The sequence below is a fragment of the Choloepus didactylus genome, chromosome 11, assembly GCF_015220235.1.
Source record: "Choloepus didactylus isolate mChoDid1 chromosome 11, mChoDid1.pri, whole genome shotgun sequence".
Lineage (NCBI taxonomy): Eukaryota > Metazoa > Chordata > Mammalia > Pilosa > Megalonychidae > Choloepus > Choloepus didactylus.
The window spans coordinates 31,694,417-31,721,228 of NC_051317.1; the positions used below are offsets into that span (position 1 = coordinate 31,694,417).

General features: G+C 41.5%; 1 protein-coding gene across 2 annotated transcripts in view; it reads left to right on the forward strand.

Annotated features, from left to right (window-relative positions):
- The window catches only part of ADCY2 (adenylate cyclase 2), a 510,848-nt gene that overhangs the window by 17,325 nt on the left and 466,711 nt on the right, over nucleotides 1-26,812 (forward strand). For both annotated transcript variants that reach the window (XR_005210959.1, XM_037799254.1), the window contains exon 2: nucleotides 5,458-5,655. Coding sequence is in view for 1 of the 2 variants with exons in the window: in XM_037799254.1 (XP_037655182.1) it covers nucleotides 5,458-5,655 (198 nt within the window). In the remaining variant the exon portion in view is untranslated. The remainder of the gene's footprint in view (nucleotides 1-5,457; nucleotides 5,656-26,812) is intronic.

Here is a 26,812-nt window from a genome sequence, read left to right on the forward strand (position 1 = left end):
AGAGTACTGGCCTGTGTAGTAGGTGTTGAGGACAAGTAAGTATGACCAAAACCCTTGGCCATATTTTCAGTGTATGTGAAACTGATCACTTAGCCAGTTACCAGCAGTGGCTGATACATCTTTCCAAGTGGGTATAAACTGTTTCATCTTTCGCATACCTGCAATTTTTGTGCTTATTTCCTAGATATTTCTGTGTTTTGATTGGTCAGGTTTGGGAAAAGTTTGGACATAGGAATGCTTTGAGAATTTTTCAGAATTTTTTTTTTTTGCCAGAATTTGTATTTACTCATTTCATTACTCATACCAAATTAGAATATAACCATGTATGTGGGTAAAAATAAAAACATACATCTCTACGCATACACCCAAGGTCAGATATATATCATGGCTAAAGACTAATTTATTTCTTTCCCAATAAGAACTTCAGAATAATTTGTGGTGAAAGAGTAAATCATTATTTAGAATGTCAAATAGGTGTCATTCCAGCAATGAATATGTAGACTGGCCTGGGTGAGAAAGCCCAGAAATTTGAGGGAAAAGGAGATGAAGGTCATCATGATAATGATTCCTTCCCTTTATGTTGCACTTGTGATCTGTGAAACACCAGCAGCCACACAAAGTCTGTATTGTGTTATCAGAGAAGAAACAGGTGTAGGGGTCTCAGTCACTCGCTGAGTCATGTGGTAGTAAGGGATGGGAATGGTTTTCTACCTTAAGTCTTTTGGATTTCAGAGTACTTCACCAAAAATATCTTTTAAATAGAAAAACATTATTTTACATTAGATGACCATCTAAATGAAAGAACTGTTTAACCAAAACATGAAAAAAAATGCATGTGATGCATGGATAAGCATAAAACTCAGATACACTGTTGCCACATGGAAAAGCTGCTAAGATAGGAAGGCATTGTCAGTTAGTAAATAAAACTGATGGGTATTTAATAGGCCTAGCAATTAGACGCCCTCCAAAATTACCAGAAAGTGCATTGAACGTGAAAGGATAAAATGTTTGGAAAGGGCTATGGGAGCCCATTATCGTTATGGTAGAGGATGCTAGGCACAAAATTTCCCTGTTTAAAAGCATTGTAGTACATCTTATTCAGTTTACACTGGATGGTAAATTATTTTTTTCCACAAAATGGGGTGGGAGTGGGGGTGTTAGGCATCCATAAAAAGTATTCAATTTTGATTGACAGTGCTTTTAATCTGTTTTAATTTGCTTATTTTAAGCAATTCCAGTTTATTTTACACTCTGCATTTTAGAAACTAGCTCAGAAGAAATCAGCTCCAGCTCTGCCTTCGTGCCTTCATTTGTCTTCCTGTCCACTGGGAGCTGTCTTGGGGAAGAGGGCGAGCTGGGTAGTTCCAGGTCTGAGAGCATTCCCTTATTTCATTTACTTAGCCTTAAGAGAAACGCATGATACAAACAGCAAGGGTAGGAAGGAATGCAGTTTATAATCTTATACGTTCTTTAATGAATACTCTACTGTCTTTTCCTTGACACACTTATAAAGGCTTCTGTGTGGTGGAGAAGTCTATATTAAAACTCGCCTGGAGTTAGAGTTCCAAAGGCAAACGCAGGATAAACCGATGGCTGTTTTCTTTCTAGAAGAGGCTCTGGTCTTCAGTGGATACAGGTTCTCGGTGGTTAGGGCAGGCTCGTGAGCAGCGACTGACTGTTTCCAGCCCCTTGGCCTTCGGGGAATCTGGCTCACCCACCATGGCTGGTGTGTGCTCGTGGGAACACAGGCTCCTCCCTGGGCTGCAGAACCCACCTGGTGATGGTCACTCATCCAGCAAGCAAGGGTTCGGTGACAGCTGGATGGGTCTTCCTTGCCTTTGCTGACACCTTCCTCCAAAGAACTATATTTAAGATTATAAGTTATGCCTGAATTACTATAGACATATGTCATCTTTGACCCTGAAGGCTTGTTTTGTTCTTTGGATTTTTAAAATAAATTAAAACAATTTTGTGGACCCTAAGAGTGCTGTGGGCCTCAGGTTCCTAAAGGGGAAATGACCCTACATCCCAAACGAGGTCACTGCTCAGTGCAATCAGGACCCAATATTACTCTTAGACAAGGCGAGCTGGAAATGCCAATATTTAAATAAAAAACAACCACAAGTCTTATCATATACTATTCCAGCAAGCTCAGACGTGCTGTCTTTCTCATGTTTACAGATAGATCTTCTAAAAAAGGAGTACGGAAAAAGCTCCTACAGTTCACTTTTTCCTTCTGCTTTCTGGAAGGGCCACGTCACACTCTTTCTGTTCCCTTAGTTACTAATTTTCACTTTACAGTCATGCATATTTTTGCACCTATTTTCAGGCTTTCTGGAGAAATAAGAACAAGTCAAGTCCATGAGTGTTTCTCCCTACTGGGTTGGTGAAATCCTTGAAGACTTATACAAAGAAAAGAGCTTTCCTGGTTATTTCCTGGTTATTTTTCTGCCTCCTGCTCGGTTAAGTGTATTTTTAGATGTTTGAAATAAACACCTGAGTTCTCCATCTGTGTAGCAACCGCAATCTCAAGTTTGGTGTCCCTGGAAGACACCTTCTCTGTCCCCTGTGTGTTTGTCCATGGGGCCTGACAGCCGGGAAGTGCTTGCAACCTCACGCATAGGGTACCTTTTTGCCAGGATCCTAAAATGTCTCTGAGGTTAAAAATGTCTGTGGATAAAAAATAGAAATTTAAGGAAGGAACGAGATTGTTACCTTTTGTCCTTTTGTTTTCTGCCAGTTCTGGAAGCACAGGTTCTTTTGGCCACTCACGGCCGGGCCCTACTTGGTTTGGTTCTCCTTCGGCTGCATCACAGGAAGTAAGGTGGGAGGGTGGGGACAGAGTCCTGCTGGGTCACCAGGGTCCTGCGGGTCACCAGCCTCCCTGGGCTGCCTGGAGGCCTGGCCTTCACAGCTGGGCCACCCAGGGCCAGACTCCCTTGTCGTGCCTCATCCATAGGCTTCTCACCGTGGAGCTCACCCTAGCGCCTCCCTCGTGGAGTGTCAGGCATTAAACAGGCTAATATATGCAGCCATGCTTAGGACAAAATGTCGTGTCCTGTTAGCACTTGCTCTTGTTGTAGTTGCACTGCCCCCCTCCCAGGTGTCATTTGATGAGGGGAAAGATGGTGAGAAGGGAAGAGCCTGTCTGCCTCATTTTCCCCTACATGATCTTCTGGCCTGAGCATGGCTGTTCTCTCCGCTCTGCAATCCCAGTGCCCAAGCATTAGTAGTTTGCTGCTTGGCGCTCGCTCCGGCGTGAAGCTAGAGCTGCTAATGGCCGGAGAGGACCCTGTGGCCATCAGAAAGGCTGGAATTGGAAAGAGCAGCTCCGTAAGTCCAAGGTTTCACGATTACCTTTGTATGGTAATAATGTCTTTCTAAATTAAATTAATTTTTTAAAAAATCATGATATAAAATTTGCCATTTGAACCATTATTAAAGGTACAATTCAATGGCATTAATGACATTTATAATGTTGTGTTACCATCACCACCATCTACTGCCAAATCTTGTTCATCACCCGAAACAGAAACTCTATACCCAATAGGCATTAACTCCTCTTTCTTCCCTCCCTCTGCCCCCTGGTAACCTCTAATTTATTTTCTGTCTCTGTTAATTTACTTATTCTAGGTGATTTTTATCAATGGAGTCACACAGTATTTGTCCTTTTGTCATTCAGCATCATGTTCTCAAGGTTCATCCGTGTTATCACATGTGTTAGAACCTTATTCCTTTTCACGGCTGAATAATAGTCCCTTGTATGGAGAGAGGCTACATTTTGTTTATCCATTCATCCATTGATGGACACTTGGGTGTTCCCACTTTTTGGCTCTTTTTGGCTCAAGATGGACAAGAATCTGTTTGATCCCCTGTTTTCAGTTCCTTTGGGTGCATACCTAGGCATGGAGTTGCCAGGGTAGATGCTAATTCTGTGTTTAACTTTTGAGGAAGCACCAAAATGTTTCCCACAGCGGCTGCAGCATTTTACATTCCCACAGGCAATGCATGAGGGTCCCAGTTTCTCCACATTCTTGCATTTCCCACTTTTTTCCTATTAATTTTAATATTCTAAAGCTTCAAAGGAAGTTCTTTGGGTACAGACCGTGTGGGTTTTTGATAGAAAATCCTTTGAATGTTCAGTAACTAACCATGTTTGGGTGAGGATTAAAGGTTTACCAACCCGTATGTAACTGTTGGTAGTGTGATTCTAGCATAATATGTTGCCAAAGCAAAAACCTAAATCCATGCCTGTATAGTAAAAGGTAATAGTATGTCTATTACATTGTGCTGAAATTGTGTAGACTTGAAATAATGACTTTTTTGTGGGTGGCTAGAAAGAGATAGAGAATTCGTGTCCAAAAATGCATTTTTAGAAAAAGCATTATTTAACAAGAAGCTAATAATAAATGCTGTTGTGGTTTGATAATGCTCCTGTTTTGCAAAATACCAGAAATGGATTGGCCTTTATAAAGGGGGTTTTATTTGGTTACAGAGTTACAGTCCTAAGGCCATAAAAGTGTCCAAACTAAGGTATCAACAATAGGGTAACTTCACTGGAAAACAGCCGATGGCTTCTGGAACACCTCTGTCAGCTGGGAAGGCACTTGGCTGGTGTCTTCTTCCTTTGCTCCCAGGTTGTGTTTCAAAATGGCTTTCTCCAAAATGTCTAAGCATCAGCAAAAGTCTGCTTTCAACGGCCATCTCTGAAGTGTCTCTCCCAGTGACAGCACTGAGCTCCTTCTGTCTGTGAGCTCTTATAGGACTCCAGTAATTTAATTAAGACCCACACTGAATGGGTGGGGTAAAATCTCCATGGAAACAATCAAGAGGTCACACCCTAATCAAAAAGATTAATCAATCTGCCCCCAACAAGACTGGATTAAAGAACATGGCTTTTTCTGGGGGACATAATATATACAAACCAGCACGAATGCCCGTTTTCTTTCTTGCTCCTGGAGCCCAAGAGAAGTGGGGGAAAGTCGAGGAGCAAAAGTCACACACTCTTCTAAGTATTTGTCATTCTCTCAACTTCTATACTAAGCACTTTCTGACCCTTTTCTATAAACCTCTGATCCTTTAAAACGTTAATTGCTGTGCATTACAGTAAAAGTTCATTACTTTAGAAAGTGAGTAATTTTTCTTGCATTCACTTTTCTTGCATTCTGTCTTGAATAAAATCCATTTCTCTCCATTTATCAGGGAAAATTAAATCTGATGGTATAACTTTTGTATAAGATAAATGCCCAATATTGGGCTATTTATATAGAAACAGATGGTTATTTGATATGAAACTTAAGTCTTCCAAAGTTCAAACTGTTCTGCTTTCGAAATAATTCTTTAAAATCCAGTATCATTTGACATTGATTAATGTTGATAGAATTTTAATAACACAAATCACTAGCATCAGAGTGTCTTTAAATTGTTGACTTTTCAATATATTTTTTCTGTCCTTAGGAAGTTGACGACCATGTGGCATTTTTAATAACAGTTCCAACTGCCCTGGCAATTTTCTTTGCGATTTTCATCCTCGTCTGCATCGAGTCTGTGTTTAAGAAGCTGCTTCGCCTGTTCTCTTTGGTGATATGGATATGTCTCGTGGCCATGGGGTACTTGTTCATGTGTTTTGGAGGCACCGTCTCTCCCTGGGATCAGGTAAGATGCTCAGGTATCCTTGTATTTCCTTTATGTGCCTCGATTTGGAACATATTTAATTCTATAAACTTGGCCCTGAACTGCAAGCAGGGGACCTCTGAGAATAAAGTCTTTTGAAATTGTCTTCGCTGTGTCCCGTGGGTAAAGCCACTTAATGCTCCCTTGAGAGTGAGGGCAGACTCTGTTTTAATGAGGAGCTGGTCTGGGTCTCACTTTGCTGCTTGTAGATAGCTGGGTTTTGGTTTACACCTCACAGCACCGTTTTGGTAACTCAGCTCTTTTCCTATTCCTTGAGTGCATGTAGGATTTCTGTTATTATAGAATTTCTCTGTGACTGGAGCCTTATCATGTGCCTCTAACTCTCCACCATGGGTTCTTGCCCTTGAGTTCTTTCTCAGTTATTGGAGTCTTGCAGACAGATGGACAGAGACTTTGGTTGTACTGACTGCATATCAATATGCCTGCATCGTATCAATCTGGTTGCTTCATACACTTGTTAGAAAACCCGCATTCTTTAATTGTGAACCTGATGAGGATCTCAGCTTAGAAAATCACTACCTCTGGGGTGATGTCATATCATCAACAGAGTGTAGTCTGCCTGGGGTTTTCCTTCTACTGCTCTCCCACGTGGGTGGCTCCTCCCAGTGCATCCCACTGGACGGCTTCCTAGGATGGTGCATTGCTTAGGGATAGGTCTGGCTGGGGGAATGGACACAAGAAGCTGTGGGGTCTGCAGTCATCCTGGGAGAGAGTGAATTGAGTGGCTGAGAGGCTCATAGCGGAGTTGGCGAGGACATCAAGAACCAGAGGGCAGCAGAGGACAGGAGAAGCCACGAAGGGGAGAAGAGAAGTATTTTAAAGGCTAAGGAAAAACAGAGATTCAAGGTGTGAATGGACAATGGGTTCAAATACCATGGCAAGGAACCCAATATTGTGCAGAAGCCAGAGTTGGAAAGAGCCCTGGAGGAGCTCGAAGAAGGGGTTCCCAGTGCAGGTTCTGTCAGGAAGCAGTCGTGTGACCTTGGACCTCAATTTCTTCTGCAAAGGGAGAGGGCTGGACTCACTTTGGTTCTAGAATGACAGTGTCCTAGTGGACAGATGAGTTGTGGCACCACCTTTCTGCTCCTGTGACTCCCTGCAGAGGCCTCCGGGGGCCGAGGAAGCCCACCTGCCCCAGTTCCCATCCTTCTCCAACTCAAGCTCTTTTGCTCCCCCCGTCACACTTCTCACTACTTTTCTTCACACACACTGTGCTCCAGCCTGACCCGGCTGTTACCGTGGACTGTGTTTCGTGTCCCCTGTTGCCTCCATGTTGGTGCACACATCAGAAGCCTCGGTTAGGTTGTGCATTTATTGCTCAGTGGCGCGTGTCCTGGTTGTCTCTTTCTCCTTACACCAGCACCACGTTACTTTAATAAGGTAGCTCTATAAGGAGCATTGCTACCTGGAAGGGCACATACCCCCTACTTGTTGTTCTCTTTTTCTTTTGACCAGAATTTTTTTGATTTGACTTTACCTTATGAATTATAGAATCAGTTTGTCATGTTCAGTGAAGTTTCCAATTGGTATTTGGATTGAAATTATAGAGAATGATCTAGAATTTCTGAAATTTTGCTTTGAAAAAGATTCAAAGTCTAGGAAATAATAAAAGGCTACTATATTGTGTTGAATTGTGTCTCCCCCAATCCTCCACCCCACCCCAATCCCTGTCTACTCAGGACTTCAGAATGTGACCTTATTGGGAAATAGGCTCTTTGCACATGTGATTAGTAGAGTTAGAATGAGGTCACAGTAGATTACATTGGGTCTTAAATCCAATATGACTGGTGTCCTTATAAAAGAAGAGGGAAATGTGGACACAGGCACACAGATGCAGAAGGAAGATGGCCCAGTGAAGATGGAGGCAGCCATTGGAGTGATGTGGCCACAAGCCAAGGAGTGCCGGGGCCACCATGAGCTGGAAGAGGTGAGGAAGGAGTCTTCCCAGCCGGCACTGGAAGGACCGTGGCGATGCCAACACTCCTGTACTCCTGGCCTCCAGAATGTGAGAACATAAATTTCTTTTGTTTGAAGCCAATCAGTTTGTCATAATTTGTTAACAGCAGCCCTAGGAAACCAATACAGATGCTACTAAAAACATCCAAAGATTTGACCTATTTTTGTATTGAGTCTTCCCATCAAATATTATGGTATGTCTCACCAGGAGGTCTCATCTTTTATGTCATGCAAAGCTGTTTTTTCTTCTTCATAAAATCAGTAGAAACTTTTTTAGATTTGTTCTTAGGTAGCTTACATTTTTTGTCGATTTGTTAATGATATATTTTCTTATTGTTTTTAAGTAGTAATTAACATAAGTAACTTAATAGATCAATGTTGATGCATAAGAATACTGTATTTTATGTTAATCTATATCCAGCAATCTTGTTGAACTCTTACTAGTTCTGTTAGTTAATCTGAAGCTTAGTTTTTTTTTAATGTGGACAGTATTGTTGTATGCAGATAATCAAACTTTTCTTTCTCCCTTTCCAATCCTTATTTCATTTTATTCTTATGAATCATATTGTCTAATCCAATCAGCCAGGACCTCAGTGTAGAGTTGAGTGATGGAGTGGCCGTGGACATCCATGCCTGCTCCCGACTTAATGTATCAAAAATTTCACCCAAATATCATGTTTGCTTTAGTTGTTTTTATTTTTTTTTAAGTAGAACCTCTTCATCAGGATAAGGCCCTCTCCTGCCTGGAAATTTCCTCTTTCCCATGTTGTCTGACTCCCTAACCGCCCTGTCTCCCTCTCAGAGCCGTCTTCCCGCCCTCAGCACACCTCCGTCAGCAGCCCCTGTTCCCTGCCCCAGTTCTCGGAAGCACGTGTGGTGCATCCCAACACTCTAGTCCTGTTAGGCACCCTCTCTTTGTTCATTGGCTCCCCTTCTAGAACACCCACTCCTTCCTGGCAAGGATGTGACTATCTTTCCATTGTTGTACCCTGAACAACCAATGGCAGGCACCTAATTCCTACCATGCAATTATTTTCATTAATGGGCATCTATATTTTCAATCTCTAGAGTTTTGTTGTTGTTGCTGTTGTTCTGTTTTTACCTATCTTTTGGTTTTAAAACATGCATTTTTGTTTTATTGCTGCTGTCATCTCCCTTTAAACATTTCTTTACGTATCTTAAAGTTAATCCATAGCCCTTTCACTTCCAATGTCTTGACTGATGTCCCAGCTATTGCATTTTTGGCTGTATTTCTTGGTACTATAGTTACCTCTGTGTGCTTTGACATTTTTCTTTACAAACAGTCTTGCTTTGAAATTTTTTGCGTCTGTCCCTTGCACCCATTTATGATTGTCTTCCTCATGCTGCCAGGGGCCCAGGCCAGAACCAGGCTTTGCAGGGCCTGTGTGGATATTGCAGTTCGGTGACCTGGACGTGTGTCTGTAGCTCAGCTGTGTCTGCTTTCTCTCCTGTCACTCTGGGCGAGAGGCTCGGAAGAGACCATGGCTGGCTCGGTGGTTGCAGCTGTTTCTGCCCACTGCTTCGTAGGTTGGAAGCTCCTGCAAGGCACCTGCTGCACGCCGTGGGTGTGCTCACCTGCCTTGCCAGGAGAGGGCCGCTTGGGGCCCCATCCCTCCAAGGAGGCTGGAGACTGCCCAACACTGCTGACCATCCTGGGCCATTTAAGAGCAGTGGGGGGGGGAGGGTTAAAATGAAATTATTCCACCCCATTAAGCAAATGTCATGTCATCTGGGGTCTTTCAGAGGCTAGTTCAAGACCATTAACCATCAAGAAGTGTGACAGTGGGTTCACTGTGCTTAAGAATGCTGGCCTGCTTTTAATACCCTTGAGATTCGAATGGTTCCCAGTTGACGATGATTAAATGAACAACATCGTTGGAAGATGACTTGAGCGAAGATCACGACCGTCACTGTCTCCTGTGCGGTGTACGTAATATCAAACAGGCAGCACCTGTATCATTAGAGCTTTGCGCCAGCCCCTCTTCTGATATCTTTTCACACATAATCTCACCGAATCCCCACATGGCTCCATGAGGCAGGCGCCATCTTGTCAAGACTTTGCAGGTACAGAAATGAGGACGGAGAACGGTGACATTGTTCACTCAGGGCCAAACTGCCTGTGAGTGGCATGGGACATTTGAACTCAGAAATCCAACCCAAGAGGCCAGCTCCTATTCATTAGACCAGAGAACACATCTAGTAGAGGAACACTCCTTATTTCAGAAGAGTGGTCATTCTTCCACAAGTGGATATTGTTTCACTGAAACACAAACTATACCCTGGGTGGGTGCTCTCCCATTGCGGTACAAGCACTTCCATCATGTGGCGTATTGCTCTAAGTTTTACTCTCCCTTCTTAGACTTTGATAACTGCTCTTGATGTGGACCTTCTTTTAAGCTCCAAATCCACTTTGAAATTAAATGTGTGCTATGTGTGTTTTGACACCATCTTAAGTGAGTGCCCATTAGGGATTAGGGATGTTGTGTTTGAACATCATGTTGAAATAAATCCACACTCATGAATATAAAGAGAAAATAACCTATGGGATTGTATTTACATAAAAACTAAGCAGAGCCCTATAAATGGATGTTTGCACGTTAGAGAACTCTATTTACTTCTGCTAATCTGAATAAAGGAAATGCTTCATTTTTGTTCCTATCTTAGTAAGTCCTTCTTGCCTGACAAATCTTTTCAATATCTCTGGTTCACTTTGTGAACAGCCAACTTTTAAAGCTATGTTTAATGAATTTCCAAAAAGAAAGAATCCATTTCAACTCAGCTGATAACTGCTGATTTAGGAGTCCCCCTCTGGCATGATTTTCTGAGATGGGACTATCCTTCCAAAGTAAGAAGGGGAGGTGTGGTGGGGCCCAAGGCATTGCCTAGATTCTCTGGTGCTTATAAATAGTATAATATGCTCAAAGAGCCCATCCAGGTCAATTGAGCTGAGTCGCATTTGCATCTGACTTCAGTTTTCTGCATTTCTGTTTTAGTAAGAGCTAAATAAAAACTCCCATTCCTGACAACCCCATTTTCAGCCTTGGCAAGGAGACCTTGCTAAAGTTATTGTATAGAGTTGCTAAATCACCACAGACTCGAAAGCCTAATGTTTTGCTCCAGGAAGAAGAGGCTTTCTTTGTCCTATTATCTAAAAGGATGCCAAACATTTGGCATGTGCATATGTGTGTTTTCTTATGAAAAAAGAACATCCGTGTGCAAACATCTTTTTTTTCATTGAAAATGGGTGAAAATGAAAGAAAATAAAGGCTTCACCGCCTTTGAAACGGTACAGAGTTGGTTTGCTATTCCTTTAGTGCAATCACTCAAAATCCTATTAAAGAATGTTTTCACCATCAGAAAAACCTAGTAGCATATGAATTCAAGGAGAAAAAGCAGGTTTAAAGAGGCCACCCTGGCTAGCCAAGAAGCCTACCTCTCTATATGTTATTTTACACCAGGGTGATTTCTATGAGGGGCATTTTGGACTTAATATGAAGCACACTCTTAAGAAAAATTAAAAAAAAAAGTTTTAAAAAATATTATTTTAGTTAACAACAAAGGTGAGGGTGTTTTGCTTTCTGTTTTTGTTTTTGTCTCTAATGGCAGAGCATTTACTGATGAGACATATGAAATTGAGGCTGTGCAGTAGAGCTGGGCTGGCTTGGAGTGTAGTTATTTTGAAACCCCACACATTTCTGGCTGCTTAGAGTGAAACAGTTGCTTCTTTACTCTCCCTTGTCTTAGTTCCCAAACAGTGTTGAGAAAATCGTCTGGTCTACAGTGAGCTTGGAATTCACCAAGACTCTCACTTGGGGCTTCCCAGCCCTGACTCTATGGAATAGACACATGTGGTTCTAGAACATTCTCTCAGCTTCCTCTTCTTTCTCGCCTCCTGTGCTTTTCTTAAGAGGAGCAGAGAGCCAGGATGGAAGATTGGCATTTTAAACTGCAATCCAGCAATTAAACAAGCCTTGCCATTCTTATTCTGTAATTTTTAGCATCCTCCTTGCCTCAATCTGCACCCACTGTACATCTGAAAAGACTTTATGGGCCTTGGTGGCATTTTAATTGACTGCTCTGCCCTCGGCGCCCAGCAGACGCCACATCCATAGTGACCACACCGTCAATATTTGTGGAGATAATTTTAGGAGTGTATGAGCAATTTCTCCATCCACTTGCCTCCTCTCCTATAATAACTGTAGTAAACACACAGTCCTTGTCTGGGACACCATGTCGTTGCTTTACATACATTTACTTGTTTGAGCTGCATGACCTTGGAAAGTTAAGTACAGTATGACTTGTGTTCTGCAGATGAGAAAACTAAGTCTCAGAGAGGTTAAGCAACTTCCCCAATCACACAGCCAGGAAATGGGCCAGAATTTGACAGTGGCTGGCACCAAAGTCCCTGCCTGGGCCACCACACCTGCTCTCCAGGTGCCCACTGCCGTCAGGGACTCTGGGCGTTTCCTGGCAAAGGACAGGCTGCTGTGTGACGAGGAAGGGGCACAGTTGGGAATTCTGGATTGTTCTGTTGGAACTACTTTTGAGTTAGATATTAACTGGAAAAACTTCATGGGAGGATGCTGTTTCTTCAGAGATGGCAAAAAACCGGTCATCTCACTGCTTTTATTTGCCAGTCGATATTAGAAGAGCAGTAGGACAAGTGACCTTTCTTTGGCCCAAGAAACACACTGTCCATGTAGATATGAGGCAGTATTATTATTTGGGTACCAATTTTTGCTTTTATACCAAAATTACCGTCACTTCCTCAAATACAGATTCCTTAAACATTCACCTCTTGATGCCTGTTTCCTCATCTGGTTCTGTCTCAGCCTCCATGTGCTTGCGATCTGCCCTGTGCTTCCATGTTCAGGCTCGAAGGGCCCTGGGAGGCCCATTCTGTCCAGCTCATCTCCTCTCCGACCCGAGCCCGTCTGCTCCAGGGGCCACCGGTGCCCTTGCTCACAGCCTGCCCAGTGTCTGCTTGGAGAGCTCTGTTCCTGTCTGAGCAGCTCTCAGGACACCGGGAGGAGCCTCCCAGGGAGGAAGGTATAAGGCCTGGAAAAGGCATCATGATGGCAGTCTGGACTTTGTGGTGTTTTCCTGAAAGAGCTGGAATTTGCTGAGGGGAACATTGTCCTCTAGGCCTCTGAGACATCTGTCATTGACTCTGTTTAAATGAGCACATTTTTGATGGTGGTTTTCTTGGGATTAGGGCTTCCTTGTGAAGTGCCCCTTCTGTTTGCCAAATGACTTTATAAAATGTGGCATTGGTCATCGCATTCCAGCATTTCTGCCTTGAATCTTGGATGCTGTTGTTACATCCAAAGGCACGTATTTAAGGAAACTGGTAAATATGACTTTTTCACCATCAGTTTAGGGGTGTCTGTGGTCGTGCATGTGGGTGCGTGCATTCATGGGAGCTGTTGGAACGAAGGGAAGAGAACTCTAGACACCAGCATAGAGCAGCAACTTCTCAGAAAAAAAAAAAATTCAGATTTTAAGTTATTTCCTATTAAAAGTTGCTAAGCAACGCCTCACTTAGCTTCTCCAGTATTCAGGATTTCAAATTTCCTTTTCCCAGCAGCCACTAATGTCATCCTCACCCAACTCATAAAGGACGGAACAAAGTACACACCCTCAAATCAAATCAAGACAGATGCACGGAGGAAATTCTAGAGTAAATTTCTAGATCCATGGTGAATAAATGTTGGAGGGAAACAGTTGAATGCCATATTTTATATCATCTCCGTAATACTTTTCCTTCCATTCTATGTTTGCAGTGCTTTGTTAGCTATGTGTCTCTTTTGATCTATAATCTTCTTATTTGTGGAATGGATTTAGCTCTTAACAGATCCTGTAGGTTGTAATGAATGCGTTGAGCTAGGCTTGTTGGCTGTGCTGTAAGCTTGGCCAGCTGGGCCTTGTGTCCTTGTGGCTCTACCCCCCTCTTTCCAACCCCAGCCACAGCGAAGTGCTGGGAGCACAGAAAGGGACACGGTTAAGGGTGTGACAAGGCAGCCTGGTGAGGCCAGTGGAGAGATTGTGGGAGTGGAGGTAATTCCAAGTGCCCCTGTCCTGCCTAAAGACATTCTGCTGAATATTTTAAACACAACATGGGCCCAAGGGGGTCGGCGATCTCTCCACTTTTCTCCAAAACCACTAGTGGTTCCCCTTGTGAAGGGTTGTACAAAGTATATGGAACATTCTTCTGTTTTATTCTTTCCTATAATCCTGAGCTTAGAGGTGACTCGGGCTCCCCATTGGTTATCTTGGAACTTTTTGGCCTCCTAATGGAATTTGTGGTTGTTCCTGGGTCTAAGGTTCACCACCATGTACCTGGGAACCACGGCGCTTCTCTGTGCTTCCTGGACTTGCCCGAGTCCCACTGAGGAGTCCCCAGAGCTGCCAGCCCCAGCTGTCGCTCTCCGTCATGGGCTCTGGTTCACGGGTCCTCTGCAGTTCTCCAGACCTTCTGACCGAAAGGCGGAAGGATGATGGGAGCCTCCCTGGAAGCCAAGTAAAAAGACAAACTCTGCCAAGAGGATGAGCGGAGGGACGGCCTCGAGTTCGACTGCTGCTCTGCAGGGTCTGCAGTTTGGGGCTCTGAACCAGCTGAGGCAGATGGAGGCCGGAGTCTTATTTCTACTCCTTCATTTACTTGGGGCTGTTAAAAGGCCCACGGATGAGGCACACGAGGGTGCTTGGCCTTTGCACAGAACCCGCTCTGTGATATGTGGGGCACAATGCAAAATGAAAACGCAGGGTCCTTTGTTCAGAAATTATTGAGACTTTCAAAATGGTGACAAGAGAGCATGAAACCAGACGCCGGGTCCTTCTAAGCTCCGGGGCCCAGTGGGAGTGAGTGCACAGGTAGCACTTCCATGAAGCCAGCCCTGCCTGTGCCAGGAGGCTGGGGGTCAGCAGAGCCGAAAGATGAGTTCAGTTTTGAAGTCTTTAAGTTTCAGCTGCGGGGGCACATCTATGGAGCTTGGAGGGCCACTGGGTTTTCCTGCTTCGTGACTTTGCTTCAGGGGAGAGATTAATGCCAGCTGGAGGCTGTGCTCGGCCATCTGAAAGTGTGGGGCATGGTCCACACCTTACAGTGAGTGGATGGAGGAAGGAGATGAGGGGAACATAAGACAGATCCCAAAGGGTTGCTCATCTCTTCTGGAAAAATCTGTATTAAGCTGAGGGTGGATGCTTTTGTCAAATGTCTCGGCTCTGCTACACACAATTTATGATTGCTTTGGTTTGCTTGCTTTAATGCAGCTTTTGTGTTGAAGAGAAACTTTAGTTTCTGAGTTTCTGTTACTATATGCCATTTTCTATATTAGTACAAATTGCGTTCAATTTACTTTTCTGCTGTAAGCTGGTTTTAACAGTTTTATCATCTAGTAAACTCAAAATTGAGATGAGGTATTCTTTCAAAACCGGAGTTGTGGTACTTATATCCAGAGTAAAGAGAGTTTTGGACTCCCATTTCCAGTCAAGATGAAGCAATAGACACTAAATTATCCCTCACACCTTAAACAACTAAAAATTGGGATAAAATACCTGAAACAGTGGTTTTCAGACATTTGTCCAATGGTACGAGACGGTGATCCTTACTAAAGGGAAGTGAATAAGGCGAGCCCTCCCAGGTCCCCAGCCTGCTACAGAGAAACTCGAGGTGCCTTTGTCAGCAGGGGCCCAGCAATTTCACGGAGTTGAGGGAACAGAATTCCAAGATTGCTGTTAGTCAAAGACTGGGAACAAGGCAAAGATGCTCACTCCCACCACTTCTCTTCAATGCAGTGGACATCCTAGCTAGTGCAAAAGGCAAGAAAAAGGAAAAACACACCGTACATTACAAGGTAAGACTTAAAACTGTCCTGATCTGCAAACACGATGACCAGCTGTGTCTTCACTGTCCACTATGGCTGCCGGAGCAACACGTGGCAATTGAGCCAACACTTGAGGCCATTTCAAATTGAGATGGGCTCTGTGTGTAAAATATTCACTGAATTTTGAAGACAATGTTGGAAAAAAAAGAATGGAAACTGTTCCATTAAGAAAAATTTTTCTCAACTGATGAAATGATATTTTGGAAAAATAGGTAAAGTGAAACATATTATTAAAAGTAAAATTTGACAGTGTAGAACTGTTATCTGACCTTCAAGATTTATTATAGAGCCACGGTAATCAAGATACTATGATATTGGCAGAAAGGTGCACATAAAGGTGCACATTTGGAGCAGTGATATACAATCGCCTGTCCAGAACTAGACCTACACATATGTTCAGTTTATTTTTTGACAAAGCTTCAAGCCAGTCCAGTGGGGAAAGTATAGGCTTTTCAGCAGTTAGCCATGTGCAGAAAAAATAAACCTCCACCCTTATCTCACACAATGTACAAAAATTCACTCAAAATGGATTGTAGACTTAAATGTTAGATCTAAAACAATTATACTTCTAGAAGAAAACACAAGAGAGGTTTTAGTGCCCTTGGGTTCAGAAAAAAAATTTCTTAAATCACAAACAAAAAAACAAAACCACATTTTAAATAGGATTAGAAAAAACAAATGAATAGTAGTTTATCAAAATTAAATATTTTTGCTCTTCAAAGGCACTGTTATGAAGATGAAAACATAAACCATAGACTGGGAGAAAATAGGTACAAAGCACATACCTGACACAGTGCTTGGATTTAGACTGTATAATGCAACCCAATAATAAGGGGACAAATCATGCAACAGCAAAAAAAAGTGGCAATGTGTTTGAATAAATACTTCACTAAAGAAAACAAAAGGATGGCAAATACTCACATGAAAAGATGCTTAATATCTTCAGCCATTATGAAATTGTAAATTGAAAGCCCAAAAGATTTCTCTATATACCTGGCAGAATTGCTAAAGTTAAAAAGCCGATTATACAAAATGTTGGTAAGCATATAGAGGGATGGTATACTTGGTTTGGATATATTATGTCCCCCAGAAAAACCATATTATTTAATGCAATCTTGTGGGGGCAGACTGAATAGGGTGGAATCTCTGATTGAGTTATTTTGATGGAGGTGTGCCTCCCCCATTTGGGGGGGTGTCTTGATTAGTTCACTGGGGTATTTAAGAGAGAAGCTATGAGCCAACACAGACCCAGACGCTTGCTGACACTTAGAGATGGTTGGAGATGGAGACAGAAGTACGTTTGGAGATGCTAAGCTAAGAGATGAAGCCCAGCGTTTGCCCTGGAGAACCTAAGAGAGGATCCCCAGATGCTTAGAGAGAAACACCCTGGGAAAACAAGCAAGGACACACGGGAGCTGAGAGAGAGGAGCTAACAGAAATCCAGAGACATTTTGGAGAACGCCATTTTGAAATGCAACTCAGGAGCAAAGGAGCAGCAGACACCAGCCACGTGCCTTCCCAGCTGACAAAAGATGTTCGGAAGCTATCTGCCATTCTTTAGTGAAGGTATTCTCTTGTGGATGCCTTAGTTTGGACACTTTTATGGCCTTAGAACTGTGTATTTGTAACCCAATAAATCCCCATTATAAAAGCCAATCCGTTTCTGGTATTTTGTATAATGGTAGCATTAGCAAACTGGAAAAGATGGGTACAAAGGTATAAAGCAGCTTTCAGTGGTGATGGGTATATCTATTATTTTTACTGTGGTGATAGTTTCGGTGGTGCTTACGTCAAAACTGATCAGACTGTACATTTTAAATATGTGCAGTTGCTCAGTAAGGGTTTGAAGTAGAGTGTAGAGTTCTGTGATACCCAAAGCACTTTATGTACTCGACTTCAAATTATTGATCCAGTGTCCTCAAAGGAGAAGTAGGATTACCATTTTAAACATGGAGGAATACACACACACACACACACACACACACACACACACACACACACACAAAAACCTGAGATACAAAAAGAGATTCTGTGAGTTGCCAAACATGCTAGCAGACCTAGAGCTGGAACTCACTCCTTTTCCTTGTTTCCATTACGATATGCTGACTGAGTATCTCTTGGCCATACTCCTGGCTCTTTGTCAAGGCTAAAATATGAATGATAATGAAGGCAAATGAAGCTAGTGAGATGTTCTAAGAGAATGGCAAGTTTTCCAGTTTTATCACTCCCAAGGAGGAGATGATTCATTGAGCAAAGACTACTGCTTGTTAAATATTTTTAAAAATTGGCAAATCAACTGCTAAGCCGTTTGAAATTCACTCTCTATTCAGCCCATCTTGTAAAAGGTTTTCTTTCCTTGAACATGGCGTGTGTGCACGCACAAACCATGCCTAGGTCACCAAGCTGTATTTTCTTTAATGCTCTTGATATGTAAAAATTACTTTTATCACAGTTTTCTACCTCCTGATGGGAGGCATAGCCAAAGGAGTAAATAAACTAAGAAGCATAAAAACACGGAAAGTATTACTCTAAAATCTGTGAGAGAATTTGATTACTTTTGTTTTTGTAGATGGGTAAACTGAACTTCTCATGGAATACAAACAAGTGTGGGCTTCATTATAATAAAACCAATAAAATAATAAAATCAAACTGTGTCATATTGCCCCAGATATAGATAAATAGACCAAGGGAACAGAACGGAGAGCTCAGCAAGAGACTGTCTTATCTGACAGAGAAATTATAATGTGGTGGGGATAGGATGGACTCTTCAACAAATGGAAAAAAATGAATAAGCAAAATAAATGAATAAAGGAAAAAAGTTGGCTATCTTGTGAAAAAGGAAAAAAGAACAGATCCCTACTTCACGCCATATGTAAAATAAGAATTCCAAGTGGATTAAAATCTAAATGTGAAAGCTAACCATTAATGTTTACATAAAATAGTAGAGGGAAATCTTTATGATGTCAGTATAAGAAATATTTCTTTTTTAAAAATTTATTTTGTTTTATTCCATTTTTTTTTTGCAATTTTGTTGACATATATTCGCATACCAGGTAATCATCCAAAGTGCACAATCAGTGGTTCATGGTTTCATTATACAGTTGTATGTTCATTGCCACAATCAATTTTTGAACATTTTCATTACTCCAAAAAATTAAAAATAAGAATAAAAGTAAAAATAAAAAAGAACACCCAAAACATCCCATACCTTTTATCTGCCCTTATTATGTATTTAATTTTTGTCCCCATTTTTCCACTGTATCTGTCCATACACTGGATGTAGGGAGTGTGAGCCACAAGGGTTTCACAGTTACACAGTGACACCATAAAAGGTATATAATTATACAGTCATCTTTAAGAATCAAGGCGACTGGGTCACAGTTCAGCAGTTTCAGATATTTCCTTCTAGTTATTCTAATACACTAAAAACTGGAAAGGGATCTCTATGTAATGCATAAGAATAGCCTCCAGAATGACCTCTTGACTCTATTTAAAATCCCTCAGCAACTGAAACTTTATTTTGTTTCATTTCTTTTCCCCTTTTTGGTCCGGGAATGCTTTCTTAATCCCATGAAGCCAGGGCCAGGCTCATCCCTGGGAGTCATGCCCCATTGGGGGGAGAGCAGTGAGTTTACCTGCGGAGTTGGCTTAGAGAGAGGCCACATCTGAGCAACAAAGAGGTTCTCTGGGGGATACTCTTAGGTGCAATGATAAGTAGGCTTAGCCTCTCTGCTAGTTTGGAACTGTTATGGACCCCAGAAGAGCCATGACCTTTTAACCCAATCTTGTTGAGTGGAAACATTTGATTGAATGTCTCCATGGAAATGTGACCCACTCAACTGTGGGTGAGAACTCTGCTTGAATTAATTCCATGGAGATGTGGACCCTGCCAGTTCAGGGTGGGTCTTGCTTAGTTCACTGGACTACGTAAGAGAGCTCAGTGCTGATGCTTGGAGACACTTGGAGATACAGACAGAAGGAAATTTTGGAGATGCTAAGCTAAGAGATGAAGCCAGAGTCTGCCATGAAGATGCTAAGAAAGGACCCCAGATGCTTAGAGAGAAATGTCCTGGGAGAAGGAAGCAAGGATGCATAGGAGCTGAGAGAGAGGAGCTAAACCAGAAGCCCAGAGACATTTTGGAGAAAGCCATTCTGAAATGCAACCCAGGAGCAAAGGACCAACAGATGCCAGCCATGTGCCTTCCTAGCTGACAAAGGTGTTCTGGACACCATTGGCCTTTCTTCAGTGAAGTTATCCTCTTCTTGATGCTTTAGTTTGGACACTTTTGTGGCCTTAGAACTATAAATTTGTAACATAATAAATCCCTTTTATAAAAGCCAGTCCACTTTTGGTATTTTGCATAATGGCAGCGTTAGCAAACTGGAACACTCTCCTCTGTGTGAAGAGGCTTCGTAAGAGCAAGCCCCAGGAACGAGGGCTTGGCCTTCTAAATTGGTATTCCCCAGTGCCTGTGAGAATATCGGTAATTCCCCAGAAGGGGAAGTTTAATATTTCCACGTTTTTCCCCAGTCCCTCATGGGGTTTTGCAAATGCTTTTTTATTGTCTGCCTGTATTACTCTGGGATGTATTGTGGCATCACACTAACCTGTAGAAAACAACCATATCTTATTCCCTATTCAAGATTCCATGTAATTATAGGGTTCAAATAAACTGACCATGGAAGTTAAATTGGATAGTTTGCTACAGGAAATATAAATTTTGCACCAAATAAATATCTCTTCCTTTGGTCTCACATAGAAGTTGAAGTTTTAAAACACCATCAGTATCATCCTTTACCCTTTAGTCTGAGTTATCTTACTCCTAACCAAGTCCATTTTGTTCATATTTCTACTTGAAGTCTGATCTCTTTTTCAGCATCTTTTACAGTTGCTGTATGGGGTAATGCTGACTTTCATAGCTGCCAAACTCTAGCTCTGAGTCTCAGGTGTCACACAGATACCCAGGGAATGACCAGATTATACAGAAAGAGCTCAGCTTCTCAGAATTTGGAAATAACCATAGTGACTCAGGAATAGATGTAACTGCTGTAAGAGACTACAATCTAGGAATCTTTACAATAAGCCTCTCCCTGATAGCTTATGCTCTTGAATTCAATTCTCAGAGTTTGCACATTATATTTAGTCTCTATTTGTGAGGTATTATATTTGTCTTTTCATTTCTGGCTTATTTCACTCAGCATACTGTCCTCAAGGTTTATTCACCTAGTTGCATGTCTCATAACTTCATTCCTTCTTGCAGCCACACTTAATATTCCATTGTATGTATACACCACAGTTGGCCCTTCTGTTTGTCAGTTGATATACCCTTAGGCCACCTCCATCCATTGTAAATTGTGATTACTGCTGCCGTAAATACCAGTGTGGAAATGTCCATTCATGTCCCTGCTTTCAGTTTTTCCAAGTATACAGCTAATAACAGGGTTGCAGGATTATATGGCAACCCTATACTTAGCCTCCTGTAGAACCACCACACTGCCCTCCAGAGGGGCTGTACTCTTCTACTTCCCCATCAACAGTGAATAGGTGTATCTTTCTTTCCACATTTTCTATTTATGTTTTAAATAGTTTTATTCACATACCATACAATCCATCCTAAGTAGACAATGGTTCGTGGTATAGTCACATAGTTATGCATTCACCGCAACAATCTATATGAGGACATTTCCATTTCTTCTGCAAGGAAAGAAGTAAGAAAGTGAAGAAAAAAATAAAATAATAAAATAAAATACAAAGGAGAAACAACAATAACATGAAGAATCCTATACCCCTCCCTTATATCCCCCTCTTATTGACATTTAGCTTTTGTATATTGCGTCTGTTGCATTCCATGGAAGTAAATTACAATGTTACTGTTAACTATAGACTCTAATTTGCATTGATTGTATTTTTCCCCATTTACCATCCCGTTTTCAACACCTGGAATGTTGACATTCATTTGTTCTGCTTTATGTAAAAACTTTTTTATATTTGTACATTTAATCTCTATCATTGTCCACTCTAGGTTTTGCTAACTTATACAGTCCCAGTAGAAGGATATCTTAAACCATGGAAAGCAAAAAATGATAATAATAATAAAGAAAAGAAAAAAAAAAAGATAAAATAATAAAGCAGTGTAAAAGGAAAGGCACATTCCCCAGCAGTTTCTGTTTCTCTGTAGATACTCAAGAAACACTATTTCATATGTGCACCTGGAAGCATGGGCAGGTGTGTTCATGTTTCCATTATCTAGTATAGGAATAAAAACAAAGAAATAGCCTAAATGGTAATCAACTGGAAACTGGATAAATCAATTATAGTATTTCATTCAATTAAATGCTAGCAAAGAGTGAAATGAATGAAGTAGATAGAGCCATGTCTGTTAACAATGGTAAATCTTGAAAGCAGTGTTGAGTGCAAAAGGAAGTTGCAAAATGATATATGTACCTACATTTTAAGTATTTATCGATATAAATATTACAAATATGAAACCATGGACTGGAAGAATAACATACTGATTCCAGCCTTGCAAATGTTAAGGGGAGACTTAAGCTGTACCTTTCTCATTGTAATTTTTTTTTGGTGAATTAAGGATAGCATCTTATTGTACTTTAAAAAATATGTCTTTAGTATTTTTGGTGTTTGCAGTTTATAGTAAAATAATAAATAAAAAGAACAACAGATGTGCTGACTATAACCTTGGCTTTTCTGTCCTGGATTTGCCATTCTGTGTCGTGGGTCCGCGGCCCCTCCCTCCGTGTCTTGGCCATCCAGCCATGCCCCCACTGTCCCCCTCCCCACAGACTCTGTTATTATTCTTGTTCATCATTGTGAGAAAATGTGTGGGGTTACAAGTTTTAATAAGGTGTATTCTATTCTTGAGACTTTTAAAAAAATTGCATAGTGCCATAAGAAGGCCAGGGAATATAGTATCAATCTGCATATTTTGTATCTGTAGTACTGTAGTATGTGTTTAAAAATGAATGAAAACCCAATCAAAATGTTCAAAGAATATGATCATTTAAAAGAAACAGCTAAAAGGGGATATGATTACATTTACTTGGAATTAACAATTTGGGGACTTAATGGCCATAATTCCTAAATCCTATGAAGTAACTATTATTATTATTGAATTTTAACTGTTTTCCTTGATTTTTCAATTATTCCTAAAAAGTATTCTTTAAAAATAATGGCAATGAAGGTTAAACTGAAGGCCCCTGGGGGCTTCCAACTTTACGTAACATGCCTGGGACCATGACATGTTATTGTGGTAACATATACATATAACAATAAATTTGCCATTTTAACCATTTTAAGTGTACAGTTCAGTGACGTTGATTGCATTTACAGTGTTGTGCTACCATCACCACCCTTCATTACCCAAATCTTTTCATTCCCCTGAACAGAATCTCCGTACCTATTAAGCAATAACTCCCCATTTCCTCATTCCCCCAACCTCCAGTCTACTTTCTGTCTACATGTATTTGCTTATTTGTACAATATTTGTCTTTCTGTGTCTGGCTTATATCACTCAGCATCATGTTTCAGGGTTCATCCATTTCATAGTATGTATCGGCGCTTCATTCCTGTTTAGTGATGGATAATATTCCATTGGATTATGTACCACAGTTTGGTTTTCTATTCATCTGATGATGGACACTTGGGTCGTGTCCAGCTATTGTGAATAATATGGCTATAAACATGATTTTGATCATCTGTTTGCACTTCTTTGGGGTATATACCTAGGAGTGGAATTTCCAGGTCATGCGATAATTCTATGTTTAAATTTTTGAGGAACTGCCAAAGTGTTTTCCACAGCATGTGCTCCATTTTATGTTCCCAACAGCAATGCACAGGGGTTACAGTTTCTCCACATCCTTGTCAACACTTGTTATTTTCCTTTTTTTAAAAAAATAAAATAATAATAACAATGGCCATCCTAGTGGGTGTGGAGTAGTATTTCATTGTGGTTTTAATTTGCATTTCTCTAATGTCTGATAATGTTGATATCTTTTCATACATTTATTGGCCATTTGTATATCTTCTTTGGAGAAATGTCTATTCAAGTCTTTTGTCATTTTGTTTTCGAGTTGTAGGGCCCTGTTATATATTCTGGATATAAAGCCCTTATCAGATATATGATGTACAACTATTTTGTCCCATTTTATAGGTTGTCTTTTCACTTTCTTGATAATGTCCTTTAATGCACAAATTTTTTTAATTTTGATGAAGTGCAATTTATCTATTTTTTTATTTTGATACTCATGCTTTTGGTATCATAGCTAAGAATTCATTGCCAAATTCAAGGTCACAAATATTTACCCCATGTTTTCTTCTAAGAGTGCTATGGTTTTGGCTGTTACATTTAGGTTGTTCGTCCATTGTGATTTAGTTTTTGCATATGGACATGATTGTATTTTTGACAGATTTTTTTAAATGACCATTTATGATAGCAAATATAATATTAGCATAGAAGAATTAAATAATATATATTGATTACAGTCCTGCCACTCACTTCCCAGGGTTATCTTCTGCATGTCTTCCTTTTGAGGCATGGGATATAGTTTAATTGAAAATAGTGCCTTGCACCCAGCGGGACTTGGTCAACATTTAGTGTGTTGTATTCCTTAGAGCACATGGAGTCTTCATGCTCTAAAGCTGTGAGCATGAACCAAGGGCCGTCTTAAAAATTAGAAGTGAACACATTCTTAAATAATTTGGAGGAAATCTGTCGGCTGGCTTCCAGTGCGGCTTCTGTAAGCTTTAGTCCAGTTATTTGTGGGTTCCTAAACCTCACAGATAGACATGGGGAGTCCTACAAAAGTCATCTCTCCACTTAGTGGTTATAAAGAGCCAGTAGTTTCAGCCAAAATTTCCTGGGCATCTGTTCAGTGGGAGATCTGTGGGGTCCTGCACCTCCTCTGTAGCTTTACAGGGAGATTCTGACTTTGGGCCATTAACTCGCTTTCATCCAAAATACCCATTTATTATCTGATTGCTCTTAAGGGAATGTTCCTGTCTGCTAACCAAAATGCCTTCTTTCTGGTTACCTGGGAAATGTATTCACTTGGGCGTGTGTTGAGGACCAGATCAGTACAAAGGGTGTGGTGAACTCTCCTTGGGGATTTGACTCAGGCTGTTAACAGAGTCTGGGAAATGGCACCACTGAACCCTGAAGTCACTGCCCTTGGCAGGTTATGTTGGGCACAGGTCACCAGCTGTGTTACCTGGAGACTGCAGTGTCCGTACAATCTTGCCAATACTTCCACGTGAACCAGTTTCAGGTTTCCCACATGAACTGTGGCCCAGGGAACAGGACGGATAATTCTGGAATAGCAGCATTGCTTCCCTTCATGAGAGGAAAACCTTGGCTTGGTTTCGGCTGACATCTTCTCTTCCAGACCCCCCTTCACTCATTCTTTAACACGTGTCCCGATGTGGGAACCTGTCCTCTAGTCATATGACATCGTCAGAATTTCCAGCAGGCGCGGCCAGCAGTATCTGGAGTCTTTGGCCAACAGTGGCAGCTCATTCCTGAGCACTGGAAGAACTCCCACTGCCTATAAGCTGTTTATTTAATTAAGAGAATATGCTTTTCCTTAAGAGTCTGAATGATTCTAATTAGTTCCAACTGAAAAATCATGGCCCTGGGAGTGACTGGAGAATGTGTTGACTACTAAGAGGACAGCTAAGGTTTCTTTCTCATGGGGAGCCAATTCTATTTTGAGCATGGGACTTTGTCCTTGTGTACTCAACCGATGTGCCTTCTGAAACACGATGGCCACACGCAGCCACAGGTACCCTCCTAAGAGTGAGATGTTTACATTCAGTGTGATTTATTAGCAGAGACTCGGCATTTGTAACTGGTAAACATGAGCAAAGTCCTTGGATTGGCAAGTATTTTCTTTTTTTCCCCAAGAGACAAAGTGACTCAGTGGTGGGTTTCTGTAGATGAAGTCCACTGTTAAAATATTAGTAACCCTTGGAAATCTCAAAAGTTCTTACCTGTGTTTTGAGCAGAATCAGTACAGACTAGAAATCCCTTATCTTGGGACAAGCGTGTAATGACAATGTCAATGCAGTGGCTAAGGAAACAGAATGGGAACTGCTGATTTCACATTTCTGTCTCCCTGTGCCCTTTTCCATTTTCATATGTGATGTATGGAAACAACACATTTCTTGGCTTTGGTATTTCTGTGAGTTATAGTATTGTCCCACTTACTTTCAGCCCATTATTGAAATATACTAAACTGATTATAATATTAGAAAACCAGAAGAAGAGGTTCATGTGAAGTATTCACAAATTCCAGGATTAAACTTCTGATTGAAAGAATGAGCTAAGAAAGCCTTTAGTACTTGGCCTGTCCTAGGTTAAATGCTCAGGAAACCCTCAAAGATTCTATCTGGAGCCGCAGGGTGGATGGCCTCGATCTGGGGTGATTCTGCCCCACATGGGAGTCCTGCTGGAGTGTACTAGGCCCCCCGGGGCTCCCAGTAGCAAGGGGGCCCACAGAGCTTGGGGGCTCGTCAGGCCAGCTCACTGGGGGAGCCATGTGGGGAGCCAATGTTTTTGTGTCCTCTTTTCTCCCTCCCCCAGATGCCTGGAGACTGTGAGCCTGTCTCTCTGTTGGGGGTCTAACTGCAAAGGGACATCAGAATTATGAAGAGACTGTGGCCATGGGGTGGAGTGTTTTGTGTAGAATGCTTTTTGGTTAGCTTTTATAAAGAACTATAGATATTAGGTTAAAATTCTTATGCACAAAGATACACATATCTAAGGACACATACATTGACATGTATTATATATACTGAAGCCACCTTAAAGATATTTAATCTTCTTTATCAAATACTAATAATCCATTGGCTTTTAAAATTATACATCAAACTTGAAACAAAACAGTCTGTTACTGATGAGCAATTCCAGAGCCTATATCCCACATGAAATGACCGGGATGTGGGAGATGCTGCGGAGGAGGGTGGGTGGTGCCTCATGTCCTTCAAGTGGGAAGAAGAAGGGGTGGGCTGCAGGCATGGAGTCTAGGGTGTGAGGAGAAAGGTCTGCCTTGCAGGAAAGGCTGTTGAGTTGGGTTTTAGACGCAGACTCAGGTGGGCTTGCAGGATCACTGCGCTGTGCAGGTGAGGATGGATGGGAGTCCAGTGCACGTCGCTGTGGCGGAGCCAGGTTGTGTAATAGGACGGGGTCTCAGTTTGTCCGGGCTACCGTGACCCACACTGCAGGCTGGCAGCTTAAACACAG